We start from the raw sequence: 19682 nt of genomic DNA, 5'->3' as shown, positions 1-19682 counted from the left end.
GAATCATATTCATAACTGGATGTGTAACAAGAAAGCATATTCTACGAATCTGAAGCCATTGTTTTGATTCTCGAGAAAGGCAAGACGTCTTGGCGTGACATCACAAACTGGGGGCAGGACTTTCTAAAAATGCCCAATTCGCAGCTCAATTTTATGAAGATTTTGGACACCTTAAGTCATTTTTATTGGTGTTTTGCATTTGACTAAAAATATCAGCCTGCGTGTTTTGGGTATTTTAGATGCTATAAAACGTTTTTCTGATGTCAGTTAGGAAACAAAAAAGTGATGTCGGTTGTCCTTTAAGCTACAACACAAAGCGCTGGTCCCAAAAAGAGGACCAGGTGAATAATCAAAAATAAAGAATACCAAAAACGACACAGTGGAGGGAGCAATGGGAAACCCGACAATGGCGAGAAGCAACTCGCACACGGTGGTGCAGAAACGGAACAATCCCGATAGGATTACGGGATGTGGGGGCGGGGGAAGGGGAAGGGGCTCGGACGAAGCTTTTGAAAGTCCCGGGTAATACAAAGTACAAATACAAGTTGACAGGGTCACGTTTTCGTACCCGCTGTCCTGAAGAAGGAAGCCGTGCGTATTTAGGTCAGCAGAAAGCCTGTGCGCCGACACAGTAATAAATATCGATAATATGAAATATAAAATGATAACAATGACAATAAAAGTTATAAGATTTAGAAATGAACTGTCAACATTTTGGTATATAATAGTATTCAATAGAAAACGTTGCTTAAAAACAACAGATTGACATCATATACTATCCTGTCTATAGGAGATGACAGCGTGTCGTCATTTGTTATCACGTGATCCTCGCGTCAGCCATTTTGAATGCTTTTTCATTTACGACCGTTTGACTTACGACCGTTTTGTTGCAACGGAAGCCGGTCGTAACTCGGATGTTACCTGTAATTGGAGTTATCCTTTTCCGGTGTCTGAGGAGCATTGATTTGTCTGGCGGAACATAAACTACGTGTTTTACGTCACAAAAAGGCAGGGAGGGGAAGAGCCCTTTTTTGCTCGTGTGTGTGCGTGCTTGTGCATATGTATGTGTGTGTGCGTGCTTGTGCAAATGTATGTGTGTGTGTGTGTGCGTATGTACGTGTGCGTGCGTGAGTTTTTGTGTGCGTGTGTGTGTGTCCATGAGCGTTTGTCAGTGTGTGCGTGTCCGTGAGTTTTGTGTGTGTGTGTGTGTGTGTGTGTGTGTGTGTGTGTGTGTGTGTGTGTGTGTGCGTGTGTGTGTGTGTGCGCGCGTGCGTGTGTGTGTGTGCGTGCGCGCGTACCGTTTATGTGTGACGGGTGTCACAACAGTGACTGTCTTCGCCTCCACGATGCTGCCGTCTTAATGAGACTAGACGCGTGAATGTGTCTTTTTATTTCTTTTATTTCTGCAACACAGTATGGCAGAAGGGATGGGTGAAGTCGCATGGGTTTCGTCTTGTGATTAACCTGAATCTCCTCGAGATTGTTCTGGAAACTATGGGCGGGACATGGTGCCACACTGTGCGCCGTTGCGTCACTTCCTTCATAATTTAATAATCTAAGTGCACAACTCCGTTACATATGTATGTGTGTGAAAACCCTCTCAGTCTTTTATCACGTGCAGCTTCAAGCGAACTGAGGGGGCAATCGGCTCCTCAAGCGGCAAGAGCTGGCTCCAGCCGTTCACTTCAAAGAGCCAGCTCAAAGATTCGTTCCCGAACACTACATTGGGTACAGTACTGATTTTTAAGTACTCGATTTTTGTTTAGCTTCTCTCTTGGCAGTTCTGCTCCCTTCTTGGCACAGACGACAAAACGAGCTTCCGTTGTAGAATGTGAAAACAGAAAAACATGCGTGGTAAGCAGCCAATTGCATCAAAATTTATTTTTACTGGTACAAAACACATTCATAACAGGTGTTACAATTCAAACAAACCATTACAAAAATGTACAATGGCATAGCACCGTTTGAGTCTCTGTTTTGTTTCACTAAGAAGAATGAAGCCCACTCAGGGGGGTGGTGGTCAGACAACATCAAGACACAAACTGCGACAAGAAGGTCATGGCCTGGTCAAGGTCATCATTGAGCTCGTCCGGTAGCGAGAGCACTTCTGACGTCAATTTGTGAGTAATATCTAATATCCTACAAAGGATAAAAGAATAAGGATGATCAGATTTTATCACAGGAATGAGGTTAATAGTTTTTAAAACTACAAGTAAAAGGCACAATGGAGATTGCAGCAAATTAAAATTACACAAACACAGATGGTAAGTAGTCAAAATCAGGACAGGTTGGCAGGTTGAAACAGGCCGGTTGTCTCTGTGCATAGTGACAACAATAAAATGTGGATCCCAGATTGACAACAGTTGAACACTAGTGAATTACCGATCCATGCGCACTAAATCCAGCAGACATTTAAACAGCTTCTTCCCCCAAACCATTAACTCTCTAAACAGTAACCCAAATATAGCTGTATAGTGTCTAAATTTTTTATGATGATACTTGTGCAGCGTGTTCTACCGGAGACAAATTCCTTGTGTTTTCTACATAATTGGCCATAAAGATGATTCTGATTCTGATTAGTAATTTGACTGTTACTGTTTTCTTCATTCATTTTCCAATCCGCTTTTTCCTCACTAGGGTTGTTTGGGTAGTGGAGCATATCGCAGCTGTCTTTGGGCAGTAGGTAGGGGACACCCTGAACCGGTTGCCAGACAATCACACAGCACAGAGAGATGAACAACCATCCGTGCATACACCAATACCTAGGATATGGGGGGAAACCAGGGTACCCGGAGAAACCCCACACAGGCCAGGGGAGAACATGCAAACTCCACACAAGGGGTGGGGATTGAACCTAAGACCTCTGCACTGTGACGTCCATGCACTAACGATTGGCTCACCAGGCCCGTGATTGGTTTGTCCGACCAAAACTACAGACAACTGCGACTAGCAAAACATAAGCAGACAGTGATAAATGTAATAAACGTACCTGGTGATTATGATGTATTTAATAACATTTCTTCATTTTTGTTGTGTTATTAGATCAATATTCATTCTAAATGGATATAGATGATGTACATGAAGTACACAATTGTGTACTTTTATTTTTGTTTTTTTGCATAGTAATGGACTGTGATATGGGATTAGGACAGTAGAGCCCAAGTCCAGTACTGAAGAGCCCCACCGAGCCTGTTTTAGATGTGCCCCTCGTCTAACACACCTGATTCAAATGATCATCCATCATCAAACTCTGAAGAAGCCAGATAAAGATCCTGATAATTTGCATCAGGCATGTTAGAGCATGAAAATGTGTAAAACACACTGGAGAGGGGCTTTCTGGGAACAGAATTGGACAGTGCACTACAGTGTAAGAAAAGTCACCACAAAAAGCTCCCCTCCACCATAAAAAATGTATGGCCCACCACTGATAAACAGAAATTAAATACAGTATGTACTCCGCAAGTAACGAAAATATATAATCGATACTTAGTGCCCATATTTAGTCATTGCAATTCTAACTGTCTGATATCCGCAGCATAACTCTGTGTCCTGGAAGCACACATATTCAACAATTAAGTTTGATAAACTGCTTATTGGAGACTTTGTGGTAACGTACAGGGAGACTGTTGATACAAGCTAGATTTTTTTACAGAAAGAAATAAGACGACTAAGTCAATGACGCACAATAGTTTCCGTACCGCCCTCCTGATGACATAAATATGTTGTGACTAGCTAATTATAGTTTGTGAAAACTCTGACGTATACCTACGTCTGCAATCAGGCGCTGGTAACCTTTTGGGTTGCCAACTAGCAATCTGATTGTTTCAAGCGACAGTTTGATCGACACATTTGATACGACAGGGCCTGTAGAACTGATTGTAAAGGCGTGTGAAGGTAGATGTCTGACCCTAGTAACAAATCATGGCTGAAATGTGATTGGTTAATGCTTAAATACAAAAACACAAACTTGGAAGCAGTACAACAGGGACAAGCGATGAAGCCAAAAGACAATTTGAAATTATATAAGAAGAATTCATGGACTAAGAATAATTAACACCAGTCTGTGATTCAGATATTTTTAGGCCTGCCCCACTGGTGTTTTACAGTATGCACAGTATATGGCTCTGATTGTAAGAACAGTGAAACAAAATAGTTGTGTTAAGTTCATACTGTCTACTTGATATCTAATTTACAACTGATTCTTTTCTTACAGACAGTGGCTTTTTTGAGGTGTTCAATTACCTTACATGTTTTGGCGTATACTTCCGCCTACGTCAGTATCATCAGGCGTGTCGCGCCCCCCGCTGTCCGCTCATCCCTCCCAGATACTGACGAAGGCGGAAGTATACGCCAAAACATATAAGGTAATTGAACACCTAAAAAAAGCCACTGTCTGTAAGAAAAGAATCGGTTGTAAATTAGTGAAACAGAATGATGAAGTATAAAATATGAGAACATACTGCATTTACATTGTCACATCCGATATTTATATTTTCATATGCAGTATAAAGTATGACCTTCAAGTCCCCAGAAACATTCCATTCCTCTGTGTTGCATGATACACTTGAACTCACCAGTGGATATAATGAGCAGCAAGCTGGGGTTCCTGCCTGGAGTCTTCCTCCACCACCAAAGACTCTTTCATCTGCTTGAAATTGGCTTCAATGTCTTTCTTTGTCTCAGTAAAAATGTCAACACTTTGGAAAGAGCTGACTACTTGCTGTGGAAAAAAGTCACTTTTAATAGCAAGCCACTTCAAAGTAAAGGGAAGCAAATGATCTTACGTATATTACGGAGAGTTGGTGGGGAATGTATTTGTGACTTCCCAGGTGCCTGATGTCCTCATCTAGCTGCTGACTCAGCACAAGCAGCTGATTCAGTTTGGCAATGTGAGAGAAATAGTCTGCAAAGGAAACATTAGCTTGCAGTGACTTGGCCCAATGCAGTGATAGCTTCGAAGCATGCATACTAAATGTATGAAAACATATGTGTGAAGCAATTTTGTTGGAATTTTGGTGAAACTCATCAAAAGCCACATTTTCTAGGCCTTCACGTGGAAACACTGTAGATAAACCCACCATATCCAGGTCGTCCTATGATGACAATACGGATACAATTAATTTATTTATTTACTTACTTTGTTTTTGTAATACTATATATATATATATATATATATATATATATATATATATATATATATATATATATATATATATATATATATATATATATACGTCCCGGTCCGTCCTCCTGTTTGCATGTTTGCATGTTCTCCCCGGAGGACCCGGTGAAACCCCGGAGGACCCGGTTTTCTCCGGGTCCTCCGGTTTCCTCCCACACTCCAAAAACATGCATGGCAGGCAGATTGACCACTCCAAATTGTCCCTAGGTGCGAGTGTGAGAGTGACTGTTGTATGTCTTTGTGTGCCCTGCGATTGGCTGGCAACCAATTCAGGGTGTCCCCCGCCACTGTGTATATATATATATATATATGTGTGTGTGTGTGTGTGTGTGTGTGTGTGTGTGTGTGTGTGTGTGTGTGTGTGTGTGTGTGTGTGTGTGTGTGTGTGTGTGTGTGTGTGTGTGTGTGTGTGTGTGTGTGTGTGTGTGTGTGTGCGTGTGTGTGTATGTATGTTATAAAGCAGGATTGCGGCATCGGTGGCGAAGTCTTACCATCCATTGGTGGCCTCTCCAGCATGTCCACCGGACAGCCTTGGATGAGGAATACCTCCACACGTGGAAACATGGTAGACAAACCCACCATATCCAGGTAGTCCTATGATGACAACACGGATACCATTTATTTATTTGTTTATTTATTTACTTACTTTTTTTAAAATACTTCAAGCATCTACAGCGGGGATGGACAGTCATAGAGGCCTGATATGGCCAACTCCATTGTTTAATCCAGTCCACTAAGCATTTACATTGTCAAGAGTTGTGTAATTTTTGCAAGAATTTAACTTCTCATTAATATTAATTCATAAAAATGTACTGTTTTCCATTTGCATTCTTTTGTCATTCTATATTATTTGTAAAAATAATTAAAATTACTATTTTCTATGCAGTATTTGACATTTTTGTTTATTTTTCAACTCTTCAACAAATGGCCTGGTCCTTTCTATTGGTCTGAAAAATGGAAACAACTGCCCACCCCTGTTCTGCAGCCATGTATGAGATTTGACCCTGGTACCTCCAGTTGCGGCATTGGCTTTGGTAGATGTTCAAGGCACTGGAGCATTTGGTCGAGAATATCCGATCCTGGAGGAAGACAACAGATTCATTGAAATGCAATAAAATATTCCAATATAAAACACAATATGCAAATTTCCCCATTGTGGGACGATACGTCGATTGTGATCGATTGTCGTCGATTGATTGTGATGGATTGTCGTCGATTGACGATACGTCGATTGTGATCGACCAGTCGATCTCCAAGGTACTATTGATAGATCGCGTGATAAGGTGATGTGACATTGTCATGAAGAGACGCTATACAAATAAAGTTGAGTTGTTTTGAAAAAAATAGACGTCGGCTTATCAGCCATCTCTTCACTTGATTGATACACCAGGACATCTGATTATTTGTTACACTGTGCGTACTCAAACTACGCACCTGAGTGTTGCAAAGTTAACACGCTAGTCGTTAGTTACATCCTAATTTTTCACTCAGGTTTTCTCCTCTAAAAGGTAAGAAAGGGTATAAAAATGAATGGGGTAGCTGGACCAAGTCGGAAGAAAAAAGTGTCCCTTTCATATGTAATGGGAGGAGGACTTTTTTTTCACAATGACATTTTCAAAGTGTGTTTTTATCGTCTGCCAGTTACCAGAGTTAACTAAAGTAATGGCAAAAAAATGGACATAATTATGCTGTGTTGTGCAACATACTGTATGTGGTTATACATCAACATAAATTGCAAGAATCCTCAATAAATATAATGGGTAGAGCATTTTGACTTGGTCATTTCAAAAGCAGCTCCCATGCTCTGAAAAAGTATGAGCACCCCTGTGTTAAAGGCTTTCTGATTCTAATTAATCCTATACACTCTATAGAAGGGGGTTGATGTGGCTACTAACCTTGAGCCTGGAACGTGTCTGACTCCTCTGGGGCACAGCCTTGTCTTAATTGTTCCTCGAACTGTCAAAGGAATGAAAACGAGCCTTGAAGTTTGTGCTTTAACAAAATGTAAATGCAACACATAACCTTTATTAAGTCTTCTGGCAAAAGAAATATACTCGAGAAATATAAAATAATCAACAATAGACATTTCCAGATAGGTATTTCAATAAAAACATACTAAGCAAAAAGTCATACTAGTGAAAAACAGGCATCAAAATTCCCTTTATGGCAAGCATGGGCAAACTACGGCCCGCGGGCTAAAAAGGCTTTTCAATCCGGCCCATCGGACTTGTCCAAATTATAGTAAAAACAGTGTCTGAAACTCATGACAAAAAGTTAGCGGGCACCGGGGCAGACAACTCTGAAACTCTGAAAGTTGCTTGCCCCATTTTCATAACTTGAAACACAATAAGACGACTAATCGCAAATAAAAAAAAAAACATTGTTGCAAAGTATTAGTGATGGGTCCAGCGACACTGAGGCGTTGATGCGTGCGCCAAGCTTCCAGGGCAAACCCCGTGTCGGTGTGCTTTAAGAAAGTCACGTGACCACTGCCGGAACCACTGTTGATGCGCACTCAGAGATGCAGCGCTATATGTCAGCAGGACACGGTGCACACATGGAAGACCCACTCTTATACTGGAAGTCCATGGAGGCAACGTTCCCTCACCTATTTATATTGGCCACACAGGTGTTGTGCACACCGGCCTCTTCAGTGCCTTGTGAGAGGATCTTCTCAAAGGCGGGGGAAATTGCCTCAAAAAAAAAGAAATAGACTGAATAACAAAACGCTGGAGAAACATTTTTTTTAATCAAAATCTTTAATTACAATGAGTCCATTGTCATTCACAACACTTTTACTTAGGCATTCAGACAGATGTTCACTTAATTTATCAGCTGCGTCTCGAATAGCAAAGATTTTTCAATGAAATTACGTATATGTAAAAATAATGTCAACACAAATGCCTAATCAATGATATTGGATAAAATTGGTTTGACAGATCAGTGTCAGATGACCCTGTCAAATGTTTCCCGCAAGTCCACCAGGTGTCAGTACTCAGCAACACAGTGTTAACAGTGTCAGTATAGTGTGTCACTGTGTCGAAACGATACAGGATGCCTCATCGACCCATCACTACAAAGTATAAAGGATTTTTTTAATTAAGAATTTACCTACCACCAATGCCCCCTTGCTTAATTAATGGTAAATATCCCTTGCTGAAGATTTTGCTCCAGTTGTCGTTTGTCGGCATGGTGCACAATGCAATGTTTGTGTTGCGTTGTGTGCTACAAGCCACATGAACTACTCTTTCCACAATGCTTTTAATAATAATAATAATAATAATAATAATACAGTGGAACCTTGGCTTACGAACTTTTCGGTTTACGAACGTTACATTTATGAAAATTTTACCTTGGCATACGAACTATTTTTCAGGATACATACGGAGCTGCCACGATGAGTGATGTGTCGTGAATGATCCCGTTCTCCAAACAAGGAAATGGCAGCGGACTTTTTTTTGTCCTCTATTCCCCGCCCCCAGTCGTCAGTTAAAGCCACGTGATTGGTCTAGAACGCAGCAGTGGGGGTTTGGGGTTACAGACACAGAGAGAGGCCGTTCTCCAAAAAACAAAATGGCATCTTCGGTTAAAGCCACGTGATTGGTCAAGAATCCAGCAGTGTGTGTGTGTGTGGGGGGGGGGGGTTGTTAAACATTAAAGAGACAGGCAGACAGAGAGAGAGAAAACACACACATGAAAGCGAGAGGACAGAGCTTGAAACAAAAAAAGAAAAGGGGAAAAACAAGTAAAATGGTGAGAAAATGGATAGAAAACAGTTCAAAAGTTCAAAAGCAGAGGTAGACTGGAAGGTTAAATATTCCATAAATCAGGCTCCACAAATAACCTGCACAAGTCATCTGTACACTTGATGCAAAAAGCTATTAACCCAGCTAAACAGATCACAATTGATGAACTACATACAATTATCACAGAGAAAGCACCTACAAGGGACCTTTCCTCAAGATGGTGAAAGAAGCCTATGTTCCTCATAGTGTTTAATGCTGAGGAAACCGGACACTCCATTCCATCAAGCCATTAACGACCATCACAAAGGTAAATAAAATGACTTTATTGTATAGTAGTTTATTTATTTAATTATAATACTATATCACATTTATTATACATAAAATAAGGTATATTTTGTGTAGTTTTAAGGCTTAGAAAATTAGAAAGTAGAAAATTATGTGCAATTATGTTTTATGGGGACCTGGGAACGGGCTATTCTCATTTTAATGGTTTCCTATGGGAAATTAATTTTTGGGATACACACTTTTCGCCTTACACACTCTGTCTGGGAACCAATTAAGTTCATAAGCCAAGGTCCCACTGTAATAATAATAATAATAATAATACATTTAATTTCTAAGCACCTTTCAAAACTCTCAAGGACACTTTACAGTCACAGGATAATGTACGTTTACGTTTTGTAGCGTCACAAATTTTGTTAGCTTCTTTTGAATCTTTCTTGTGGGGCTGAGGTTCTGTGCTCGAGTTTGGAAAATGATCTGCAAATGCACAACCTTATAACGCTCGGGAAAGTCCGGAAGCAAGAAGCAGGCTTCTGATTGGCTGCCGTGCCGAGTATGCAAATTTTAACTGCAGGTAGGAGATTTAATACAGCCTATGTATGTGTACTTGGCAACAATACACGTGTACTGTTTGCGCGTGAAGGCGAGGGCGTCCGTGGCGAGTTTGTAGAGCGCGCGGTCAGGACAATCCATCCATGATTTTGCGGAGTTTAACACAAGTAGATATTATTGAGCTTGAGTACAGTACGTATTTTGTTGTGTAATAATATGTTTTGTGTCACATTTAGTCGCCGTGCTGGGCGCGCCCCGCTCCTCCCGTCACCTCCCTCCTCTCACCTGGGGTTCCACAGCTGATTGTCATTTACTCATTGTGCCTTCTGACTACATCTGACTATATCTGCCGATCACTTCTCTCAGTCATTGTCGGAGTATTTTCGGAAGTCACCCCCACTACTACCTTGCTGTCAGGTTCGCTATTTGTTCCATTGCCTTTACGCACATTCCCCAATTTATGATTTAGTTGTTTTGCATGCGTGTCTCAGTAAAAGACTTTACCCTGATCTCTGTCTCGCCGTTGCATTTCGGATTCAAGCCTTCCCTCCTTCCCTCGCCACTCGAGCCCGGCGTCCTTCCCTCGAGTATCGTAATATAATACTCCGACCACCATGGATCCCGCCGGCGATGACAGTATCCTCGCCGCCCTAGCCTTGGAGGCGGAGCGTGTGAGCCAGTTGGCCCGAGCCATTGAGGAAATACGCCATGTTACCGCCGCGCTGGCTCAACGCATGGAGTCCGCCGAGATACGCATTGCCTCTCTCACTACCCCCGCCACTCCCGTGGGCAGACGAGAGATTCAGCTACCCCACCCCTCCCGCTACGCTGGCGAAACCGAACGATGCGCGCAATTCCTTATGCAATGCGCGCTCGTCTTCGAGCAACAACCCAACACCTACGATAGCGACGAGGTCAAGGTAGCGTTTATCACCAGCCTGCTCACGGGGATCGCTGAGACATGGGTGCTGGCCGTCAGGGAGTCCCGGCCGGAGCTGTGCGCGTCATACCCGGACTTTGTGGCAGAGCTTCGCCGGGTCTTCCATCATCCGGTGACGGAGGTCGAGGCCGTGGGGCGGCTCCACAGCTGTGTCCAGGGATCCCGCTCCGCGGCGGAGTACTCCGTCGCCTTCCGGATCCAGGCCGCCGGCAGCGGGTACAACGACCCAGCACTGAGGGGGGTGTTTCGTCAAGGACTTAGCACCACACTCAAGGATGAGTTGGCCACCCGTGACGCCGGCACCTCTTTCGACGACCTGGTGGACGCTGTCATCGGCCTGGATCTCCGTCTGAGAGAGCGGCAGAGGGAACAAGGCGACCCGCGGACCACTATACCCAGCAGAGGGAATGTGCGGCGCCTGGAGGGATCCCCCGAACCCATGCAGATGGGAGGGGGGGACAACTGCACCACCCACGGGCCTCGTCGCACCCCAGGCCCCCAGCCCAAGACCTCCGGCCCCTGTAAGTCCCCGTCGAAACGGCGACCGCGGTGACCCCTGCAGGCCAAGCCCACGACCCCCGTTACGCATCTAGAGCTGGACGGTGACATCATCGGCCCATCCGGCCCCCAGACGGTGCGGTTAGTGGACTCGGGGCGGCCGACGGGTGTTTCATCGACCCCCAGCTGGCTGACTCCCTGGGCTGTCAACTGATTGATCTCCTTCCCCCTAGGGAGAGCCTTGATCTTGACGGTCGTCTTTTAGCTGAAGTCACCCACGTTACTACCCCGCTTAAACTCAGGGTAGCGGGCAATCACGTGGAACACAGACCATTTTTAGTTATGCCCTCCCTGAATGTGCCATTGGTACTGGGCCTCCCTTGGCTTCGTACCCATGACCCGTCCATTTCCTGGGAGGGTCCCACCATTCAGGGCTGGAGCCCCTACTGCTACGCCAACTGCCTGCGGTCGGTGACGGCGGGGCGAGACCCCTCCCGCGGTGGCCCGCCCGAGGCCATCTGCCTCAAGGGCGTGCCGCAGTGCTACCACGACCTGCGGGAGGTGTTCAGCAAGGACCACGCCCAATCCCTGCCGCCTCACCGACCGTATGACTGTGCCATCGAACTGCAGTCAGGGGCTCCACTACCGGACTCCAGACTTTTTCACATCTCCCAAACTGAACGGGAAGCCCTGAGCACCTACATAGACTCCTCCCTGGCGGCGGGACTCATCCGCCCATCACGTTCTCCGCTGGGCGCAGGGTTCTTCTTTATTGACAAGAAAGACGGATCCCTGCGCCCGTGTGTCGACTACAGGGGTCTGAACGACATCACCATACGCAATAAATACCCTCTCCCCCTCATGGACTCAGCCTTCGCGCCCTTTCAATCCGCTACTATTTTTTCCAAATTGGACCTCCGTACCGCTTACCACCTGTTCCGCATTCGTGAGGGCGATGAGTGGAAAACAGCGTTTAAAACGCCATTAGGGCATTTTGAATACCTGGTGATGCCGTTCGGACTCACGAACGCGCCCGCCGTCTTCCAAGATCTTATTAATGATGTGCTCAGGGACTTCCTCAATGTTTTTGTATTTGTTTACTTGGATGATATTCTTATTTTTTCCCGATCCGCAGAGGAGCATCAGCAACACGTCCGTCGGGTCCTGGCGCGGCTCCTGCAAAACCGGCTCTACGTGAAGGCAGAGAAGTGCGAGTTCCATGTCTGCTCTCTGTCTTTTCTGGGGTTCGTCGTGGAGCAGGGGCAGCTCAGGGCTGACCCCGCAAAGACCAGAGCGGTGGTAGAATGGCCTACCCCAAAGACGCGTAAGCAGCTCCAACGGTTCCTGGGGTTTGTCAACTTCTACCGCTGCTTCATTCGCGGATATAGTCAGAAGGCACTCCCCCTCACTAATCTTACTTCCACCAAAGTCCCCTTTAGGCGGACGCCCGACGCCGAGGGGGCATTCAACCGCCTCCGACTTGCCTTCACAAACCCCCCCCGTCCTGCGTCATCCCGACCCGGACCTCCTGTTCACAGTCGAGGTTGACGCAGCTGAGTCCGGAGTGGGGGCCGTCCTGTCCCCGCGCTCTCCCTCTGACCAGAAGCTATGCCCATGCGCCTTCTTCTCCCGCCGGCTCAGCCCCGCCGAAACCAACTATGACGTCGGCAACCGGGAACTGCTGGCGGTCGTCCTGGCTCTGCAAGAATGGAGACACTGGCTTGAGGGAGCTAAACACCCATTCACCGTCTACACGGATCACAAGAACCTGGCGGCCATCCGGTCTGCCAAGAGACTTAACTCTTGACAGGCCCGATGGTCATTCTTCCTCACTCATTTTAACTTTTCTCTCACCTACTGCCCAGGGTCGCAGAACACCAAGCCCGATGCCCTATCCTGCATTCATGAGCCGGCAGAAAGGGAGGAGGTTACCGCCAACATCCTGCCGGCCCAACGCATCCTGGGCGCCCTGCGGTGGGAGGTTGAGAGGAAAGTTCAGCAAGCCCTGGGGAGGAACCCCATCCCCAGGGCATGCCCCGCGGATCGCCTGTTTGTCCCCCCTCCTCTACGTACGGAGGTGCTCATCTGGGGACACACCTCCAAAATAGCCTGTCACCCGGGGGTCAACAGGACGATCCAACTCATCGCTCAACGGTTCTGGTGGCCGGGGTTCAGAAGGGACATCACCCTTTTCGTCAAAGCCTGCCCGGCCTGCGCCCGTGGAAAAGCCTCTCACCAGCCCCCGGCAGAACTCCTCCAACCGCTACCGGTACCATCCAGATCCTGGTCACACATCTCCGTCGATTTCGTTACAGGCCTCTCCCCCTCCCGTGGCAAGACGGTCGTCCTCACTGTAGTGGACCGATTCTCCAAGTCGGCCCACTTCGTCCCGTTAACCAGGTTGCCGTCCGCTGTTGACATGGCCCAACTCCAGGTTAACCACATTGTCCGTCTCCACGGGATTCCGACTGACATCGTGTCGGACCGGGGACCACAGTTCGTGTCCAAGGTATGGAAACGTTTCTGTCGGTCCCTAGGGGCGTCGGCGAGCCTGTCTTCTGGTTAGCATCCCCAGACCAACGGACAGACGGAGAGGAAGAACCAGGATCTGGAGGCGGCCCTCCGGTGCGTGTGCCTCCGCAACCTGGCGTCGTGGGCCCTCCACTTACCCTGGGTGGAGTACGCCCACAACTCCCTGGTTTCCACAGCCACAGGTCGGTCCCCGTTCATGTCCGCCTGTGGCTATCAGCCACCTCTGTTTCCCACCCAAGAGGGCCAGGTGGAAGTCCCATTTATCGAACAACACCTCAGACGGACCCACCGAGTCTGGAAGGAGACCAGGGCCGCCCTGTCACGCACGATGACCCGGAACCAGCAGGTCGCGGACCGGCGCCGTCGAAAGGCACCCAGCTACCAGGTCGGGCAGGAGGTTTGGCTGTCCACGAGGGACCTGCGGCTAGCGGGGACTTCAGCCAAGCTGGGCCCACGCTTCACTGGTCCCTTCCCCATCGAGGCCATCCTCGCCCCGGTCTCGGTGAGGCTCCGGCTGCCACCCACCATGCGGATCCATCCCGTATTCCACGTCTCCCTCCTCAAGCCAGTGGAGACCAGCTCCTTAGCCCCCACGCCCGCCCCCCACCTCCCCCCCCGGATGTTGGACGACAGACCGGTCTACACCGTGCGGGAGATACTTGACTCCAGGCGCATGGGCAGGGGAGTATAGTATCTGGTCGACTGGGAGGGCTATGGTCCAGAGGAACGTCAGTGGGTCCCACGTTCCTGGATCCTCGACCCATCCCTCACCCGGGCGTTCCATCAGGCTCACCCTTCCAAACCTGGTGGGACGCCAAGAGGCGTCCGTTGAGGGGGGGGCACTGTCACATCTCGTCGCCGTCCTGGGCGCGCCCCGCCCCTCCCGTCACCTCCCTCCTTCTCTCACCTGGGGTTCCACAGCTGATTGTCATTTACTCATTGTGCCTTCTGACTATATCTGCCGATCGCTTCTCTCAGTCATTGTCGGAGTATTTTCGGAAGTCACCCCCACTACTACCTTGCTGTCAGGTTCGCTATTTGTTCCATTGCCTTTGCGCATATTCCCCAATTTATGATTTCGTTGTTTTGCATGTGTGTCTCAGTAAAAGACTTTACCCTGATCTCTGTCTCGCCGTTGCATTTCGGATCCAAGCACTCGAGCTCGGCGTCCTTGCCTCGAGTATTGTAACATTTTGAATGTTGAAAGTGATTCCATTTTTCAATAAATGTTGATTTCTTTAAGTCAAAGTCAAAGTCAAAGTCAGCTTTATTGTCAAATATGCTAATATGCATGACATACAGCACAGATGAAATTAATGTCCTCTCGGACCCAGCGTGCAAGACATGCAAGGCACTTATAACGTGGCTAAAAAAGACATACAATTGACAACAGACAATACATGTAATTTCTGTATGTAAAATGAGGTAGTGTCGTATGTAAAGTGAGGTAGTGACATATGTAAAGTGAAGTAAACTTTGCACCTTTGATTGAAATGTATTAAAAACAGATGCAATAAATAAATCACAGTGCGTATGTTATTTTAATCTATTTATATTTCCTCCTCCCAGTATCTGCGAAATAGTATGTATATGCCATATCTTGCATATTCCTTGAGACAAATTTATTAAGTTATATGGGCTATTTTTCACATTTGAAAGATGGGTTGTAGTTTTCTTACTGTGCTATGGGGTTTGCACACACTACATTTAATGCTTTCGTATATCCGGCACAAATGCTCCTGGCCCGGCCCCTCTGTCAAATTTTAGAACCCAGTGTGGCCAGCGAGTCAAAAAGTTTGCCCACCCCAGCTGTATGTAACCTGACACCATGTAAAATTGTACACAATGGTAACTGCTGTCCCTTAAATGGTTAAAATTGAAGCTAAAATTGTATTTTATTAAATGTTTTGACTCCTGGATGAAAATTTGAATACTCCACAATTTTATCTGGAAGGTGAACTCTTGCTTGGAAAAAAATGTACATTCTGTGGTTTACCTGTTATGAATGAATGACAGAAGAAAATTATCGATCTGTGGCGTCACACGTGCGCACCGCGGAGCTGATGTGTGTACACCTTTGAAGTGCGCCTTTCAACCCTCTGTCATTCGCGTCAGCCTGACGCAAAAAAAGGCTTGCTTCCAGTTAACACATCAAGTGGTTATAAACATTCATCTTTTATAATTGACATTTCCCCAATGTAGGCTGTCTTAGATGATTTTATTTTCCTAAACAACAAAACTATTGTGCACAGCTCTCGGATACAGCACAGTCGTACACTACACCTGCCAACACATGCTGTATATTTACTGTTGAAAGACCGTATACGTATTTGACGGTGTCAATCAATCAAACAGGGAATTATATGAGCGCAGGCTGATTAAGCAGTACATTACGATTGAACATCTTTTCCTTTCAGCTTTTCCCTTCAAGGGGTCGGCACAGCAAATCAGTGTCCTCCATCTTTAGAGGTTTGACATCACAGTAGTATTGCAACGATGTCAACAATGCTGCGTTCACGGATACTCGGGGGAGCTATTACCTCCTGAATCTGCGCCCTGATGAGGAGGTCCAGCTGCCCACAGAGACACAGCATTTCCACAGCCACCTGTTCTGCACTCAGGTGTAGCGGCATAACTGGTCTCTTCACCTGTAGCTCCACTAGGCTCACATACACCAGGAACCCATTTAGTAGTTAACACCACTTAGACACGAGAAAGCAAGAACCAATATAGTAAATGGAGGATTTTTTTAAAGCTCGCGCTGACTCACCTTTAAACGCCCTGTGGAAAGTGCTGGGCTGACAAAGCGGCTCAGATAAGCATCCAGCCATCTTAAAAATTACATTAGTGACACTAACTAAATCTACGCCGAGCACAGGTGGCAACAAGAAGAGCCTTGTTTACACATGTTTGGAGCGACGATGGTGGGTCCGCGTGTCCGACGGTCAAAACACAGTCGCAGTGAGACCGGACAGTTGATGTTTGGAGTGCAATTTTAGCAGTTGGATCCATCGAAGCGACAACCCTTCCGCCCACCCCCCAACCCACGCCCTGCCAGTGTCATCCGTGCAGCCGCAGTCTCTCAGTGAGAGCCATGAACGCCCCTCCTGACCAACAATGACGTAATCCTAAAAATGCTATACAATGTTTATTTTTTAAAATCAATTTCATATTCAGAACATGATTGTGTACATCATATTTTACGCCGTCGTTTTTTATATATATATACCATCTAGTACTCAAAATAAGATCACTGCTAGTCAGTGACGTGTAGTCAGTGGAGGCAGGGGAGGCAGTGCCTCACCTGTCATCATGGAAAGCTGTCATGGAAATATCAAATGAAAAAATAAATTAAGCAGTTATATGTATTTAGTGATTTGTACTTTAAAGTTCTTGTCCATTTAACTTCACCGTTTTAGATTTTTTTTTCAAAATCGCTGAATTTTCACATTTACCGTTCAAATACTAAGTAGAGACGAGCAGTGAGGCACCAGCCGGCTGATCCTCACCATGGATTGCGCAATCACTATGCTTACTGTGCTGGCTTGCTCTGCAGTGAGACCGCATTGCTGTCCTTCTGCATATCGCTATTAAAGCGTTCAAACACGTTTAGTATATGAACTAAATTTCTACAGTTTAGCTGGTGTATATAATGTAGATTCATTGTACATTATAAACACTGTACTCCAGTGTTTATTTTGTTTTATTTTTATCAAAACGCTGTGCGTAGGTGAGGCACACAGTTGTCCCGCCTCATGACAGGCAGGGGGCGCTTGTGATTCCAGAGATATTTCTTACTCCACGTCTGCAGAATAATAGAATTAGAGACAGAAAGCTACAGTAAACAGTTAGCAAGTAAAGTGCAACCCTGCAGTCATTTTTTCGTGTTGCTTGGCCTCACTTTCAGAATGGAGGATTACATATCTAAATTGAAAGAATTTTCTAAACTGGACTTTCAATCGTAGCAGGAGGTAATAATTAAAGGAAAACCAACACCGGAGCTAAAAGGTTTGCTTCAGACAACGGGACACAATACTCGCTCTTTTCAGGCGGACTGGTACACACTAAAAGGCTGGCTGTGTGGATGTCCAGCAAGAAACTGCCTTTTCTGCTTTTCCTGCCTTCTGTTCTCAACTTGTGACAATGTCTGGACTCAAATGGGATATTGCGACCTGAAAATTTTACAACGGAGCCTCATCAAAAATGAGCGAAGACTCAACATCAGCATCCACAATGTTAAGGTAAAGGAGAAACGGGAGATTTTAAAAGATCTCATCAATGCCACCTGCTTCCTTGCCAAACAACAGCTGGCATTTCGTGGAAATGAGTAAAGGCTCTGCTCATCGTGGCAACTATGTTGAACTATTACATGCTTTCGCTCAGAAAGATGACAGGCTAGCGAGTCATTTTGGGACATCCACTATATTTTCTAGCCTGTGAAACAGAATACAGAACGATTTAATTGAAGCAGTTGGTGATGTCATTAGAAATGACATTAAAAAGGAGATCGGTGCAGCCCCATTTGTTGCTGGAGAAGTAGACGAGATTGTCATTCTCAGCACTGAAAACATACAGTCGGAACAGGACTAATCAAGGACGACTTTCTTCACTGGCAGTGATCTCCGTTGAGACAGAGACTTTTAAAACTGAAGAAAGATAAGGAAGGCTTCTACAAAGAAGTTATCGATGCCTTTCTTCAGAAGGAGCGGCGCATGGACTAAAGTTTACACGATAAAAACGTTTTTTTTAATTATTTTTTTCTATGGTACAGTTTGTATATATAAAGAACTACTCTGTAGAGTTCATATGTTTGTAAATCTGACTATGATGACGTCAGTGCCTCACCAGCCATGAACCTCACCGCACGTCACTGCTGCTAGTATATATTCACATAAATGGAGTCCTGTATTTATTTTACGAACGGGGCTGTATTTTTCCATAAAGCTGGTTTATTAACATTTTATTTTAGATTAATTAATTTCTTAATGAGATGATTTTTTGCTAATAAAGTTGCTAATAAAGATGGACAATTTCATCAATACAGTGACCAATTATTTAAAAATACCTTATTAAATACTTAATTATGTAATTAAGGACTAGCTCTGCTTTAAAATAACCCCATTTACAAACACATTTAACTGTCTCACGTTGACGTTTTTACAAATGACCAGTTTTAAAATTCAAATGTAGCCCCTGAACATGTGTCCCTAACCCCTGCAAAGAAAAAGAATCACATGTAATCGTGGTGTTGCTCGTACTCAAACAGTTTTTAATTATTAATTTATTGAAACTCTGGGAAAGAGTAGTTGAAGCTAGACTAAGAGCAGAAGTGAACATTTGTGAGCAGCAGAATGGCTTCATGCCAAAAAAAAAAAGAGTACGACAGATGCAGTGTTTGCTTTAAGAATGCTGATGGAGAAGTACAGAGAAGGTCAGAAGGAATTGCATTGTAGATCTGGAGAAAGCGTATGACAGGGTGCCCAGAGAAGAGCTGTGGTATTGCATGAGGAAGTCTGGAGTGTCAGAAAAGTATGCCAGAGCGGTGCAAGACATGTACCATGACTATAAGACAGTTGTGAGGTGTGCTGTCGGTGTGACGGAGGAATTCAAGGTGGAGGTGGGACTCCACCAGGTGTCAGCTCTGAGCACCTTCTTATTTGCTTTGGTGATGGACAGGCTGACAGACGATGTTAGACAAGAATCTCCTTGGACCATGATGTTTGCAGATGACATTGTGATCTGTAGCGAGAACAGGGAACAGGTGGCGGACAAACTAGAGATGTGGAGATATGCCCTGGAAAGGAGAGGAATGAAGATCAGTCGCAGCAAGATGGAATATGTGTGTGAATGAGAGGGATCCAAGTGCAAGCAAGAGTGATGCTACAGGGAGAAGAGATAAAGAAGGTGGAGGATTTTAAGTACTTGGGGTCAACTGTCCAGAGCAATGGAG

General features: G+C 45.5%; 1 protein-coding gene across 4 annotated transcripts; it reads right to left on the bottom strand.

The window, feature by feature from the left end:
• Positions 1 to 1335: 1335 nt before the first annotated feature.
• Positions 1336 to 16786, bottom strand: LOC148894666 (uncharacterized). 4 transcript variants are annotated; one of them, XM_089003157.1, is made up of 9 exons: positions 16503 to 16786; positions 16273 to 16391; positions 7078 to 7138; positions 6155 to 6261; positions 5674 to 5776; positions 4785 to 4903; positions 4575 to 4720; positions 2901 to 2946; positions 2032 to 2139 (listed from the first exon to the last, which is right to left on the bottom strand). In XM_089003157.1, exons 1-8 carry the CDS (start codon positions 16561 to 16563, stop codon positions 2931 to 2933), a joined length of 732 nt encoding a protein of 243 aa, XP_088859283.1. In that variant the 5' UTR covers positions 16564 to 16786; the 3' UTR covers positions 2032 to 2139; positions 2901 to 2930. The 4 variants fall into 4 exon arrangements, with proteins under 4 accessions (XP_088859282.1, XP_088859280.1, XP_088859281.1 ...); XM_089003156.1 differs by lacking the exon at positions 2901 to 2946 and having other exon boundaries at positions 1336 to 2139; positions 16273 to 16396; XM_089003154.1 differs by lacking the exon at positions 2901 to 2946 and having other exon boundaries at positions 1336 to 2139.
• Positions 16787 to 19682: the final 2896 nt, after the last annotated feature.

Source organism: Hippocampus bargibanti, linkage group LG08, assembly GCF_051943395.1.
Source record: "Hippocampus bargibanti isolate YZ-2025 linkage group LG08, ASM5194339v1, whole genome shotgun sequence".
Taxonomy (NCBI): domain Eukaryota; kingdom Metazoa; phylum Chordata; class Actinopteri; order Syngnathiformes; family Syngnathidae; genus Hippocampus; species Hippocampus bargibanti.
The sequence above is the reverse complement of the archived record's forward strand: the minus strand, read 5'-3'. Positions and strand labels throughout refer to the sequence as shown.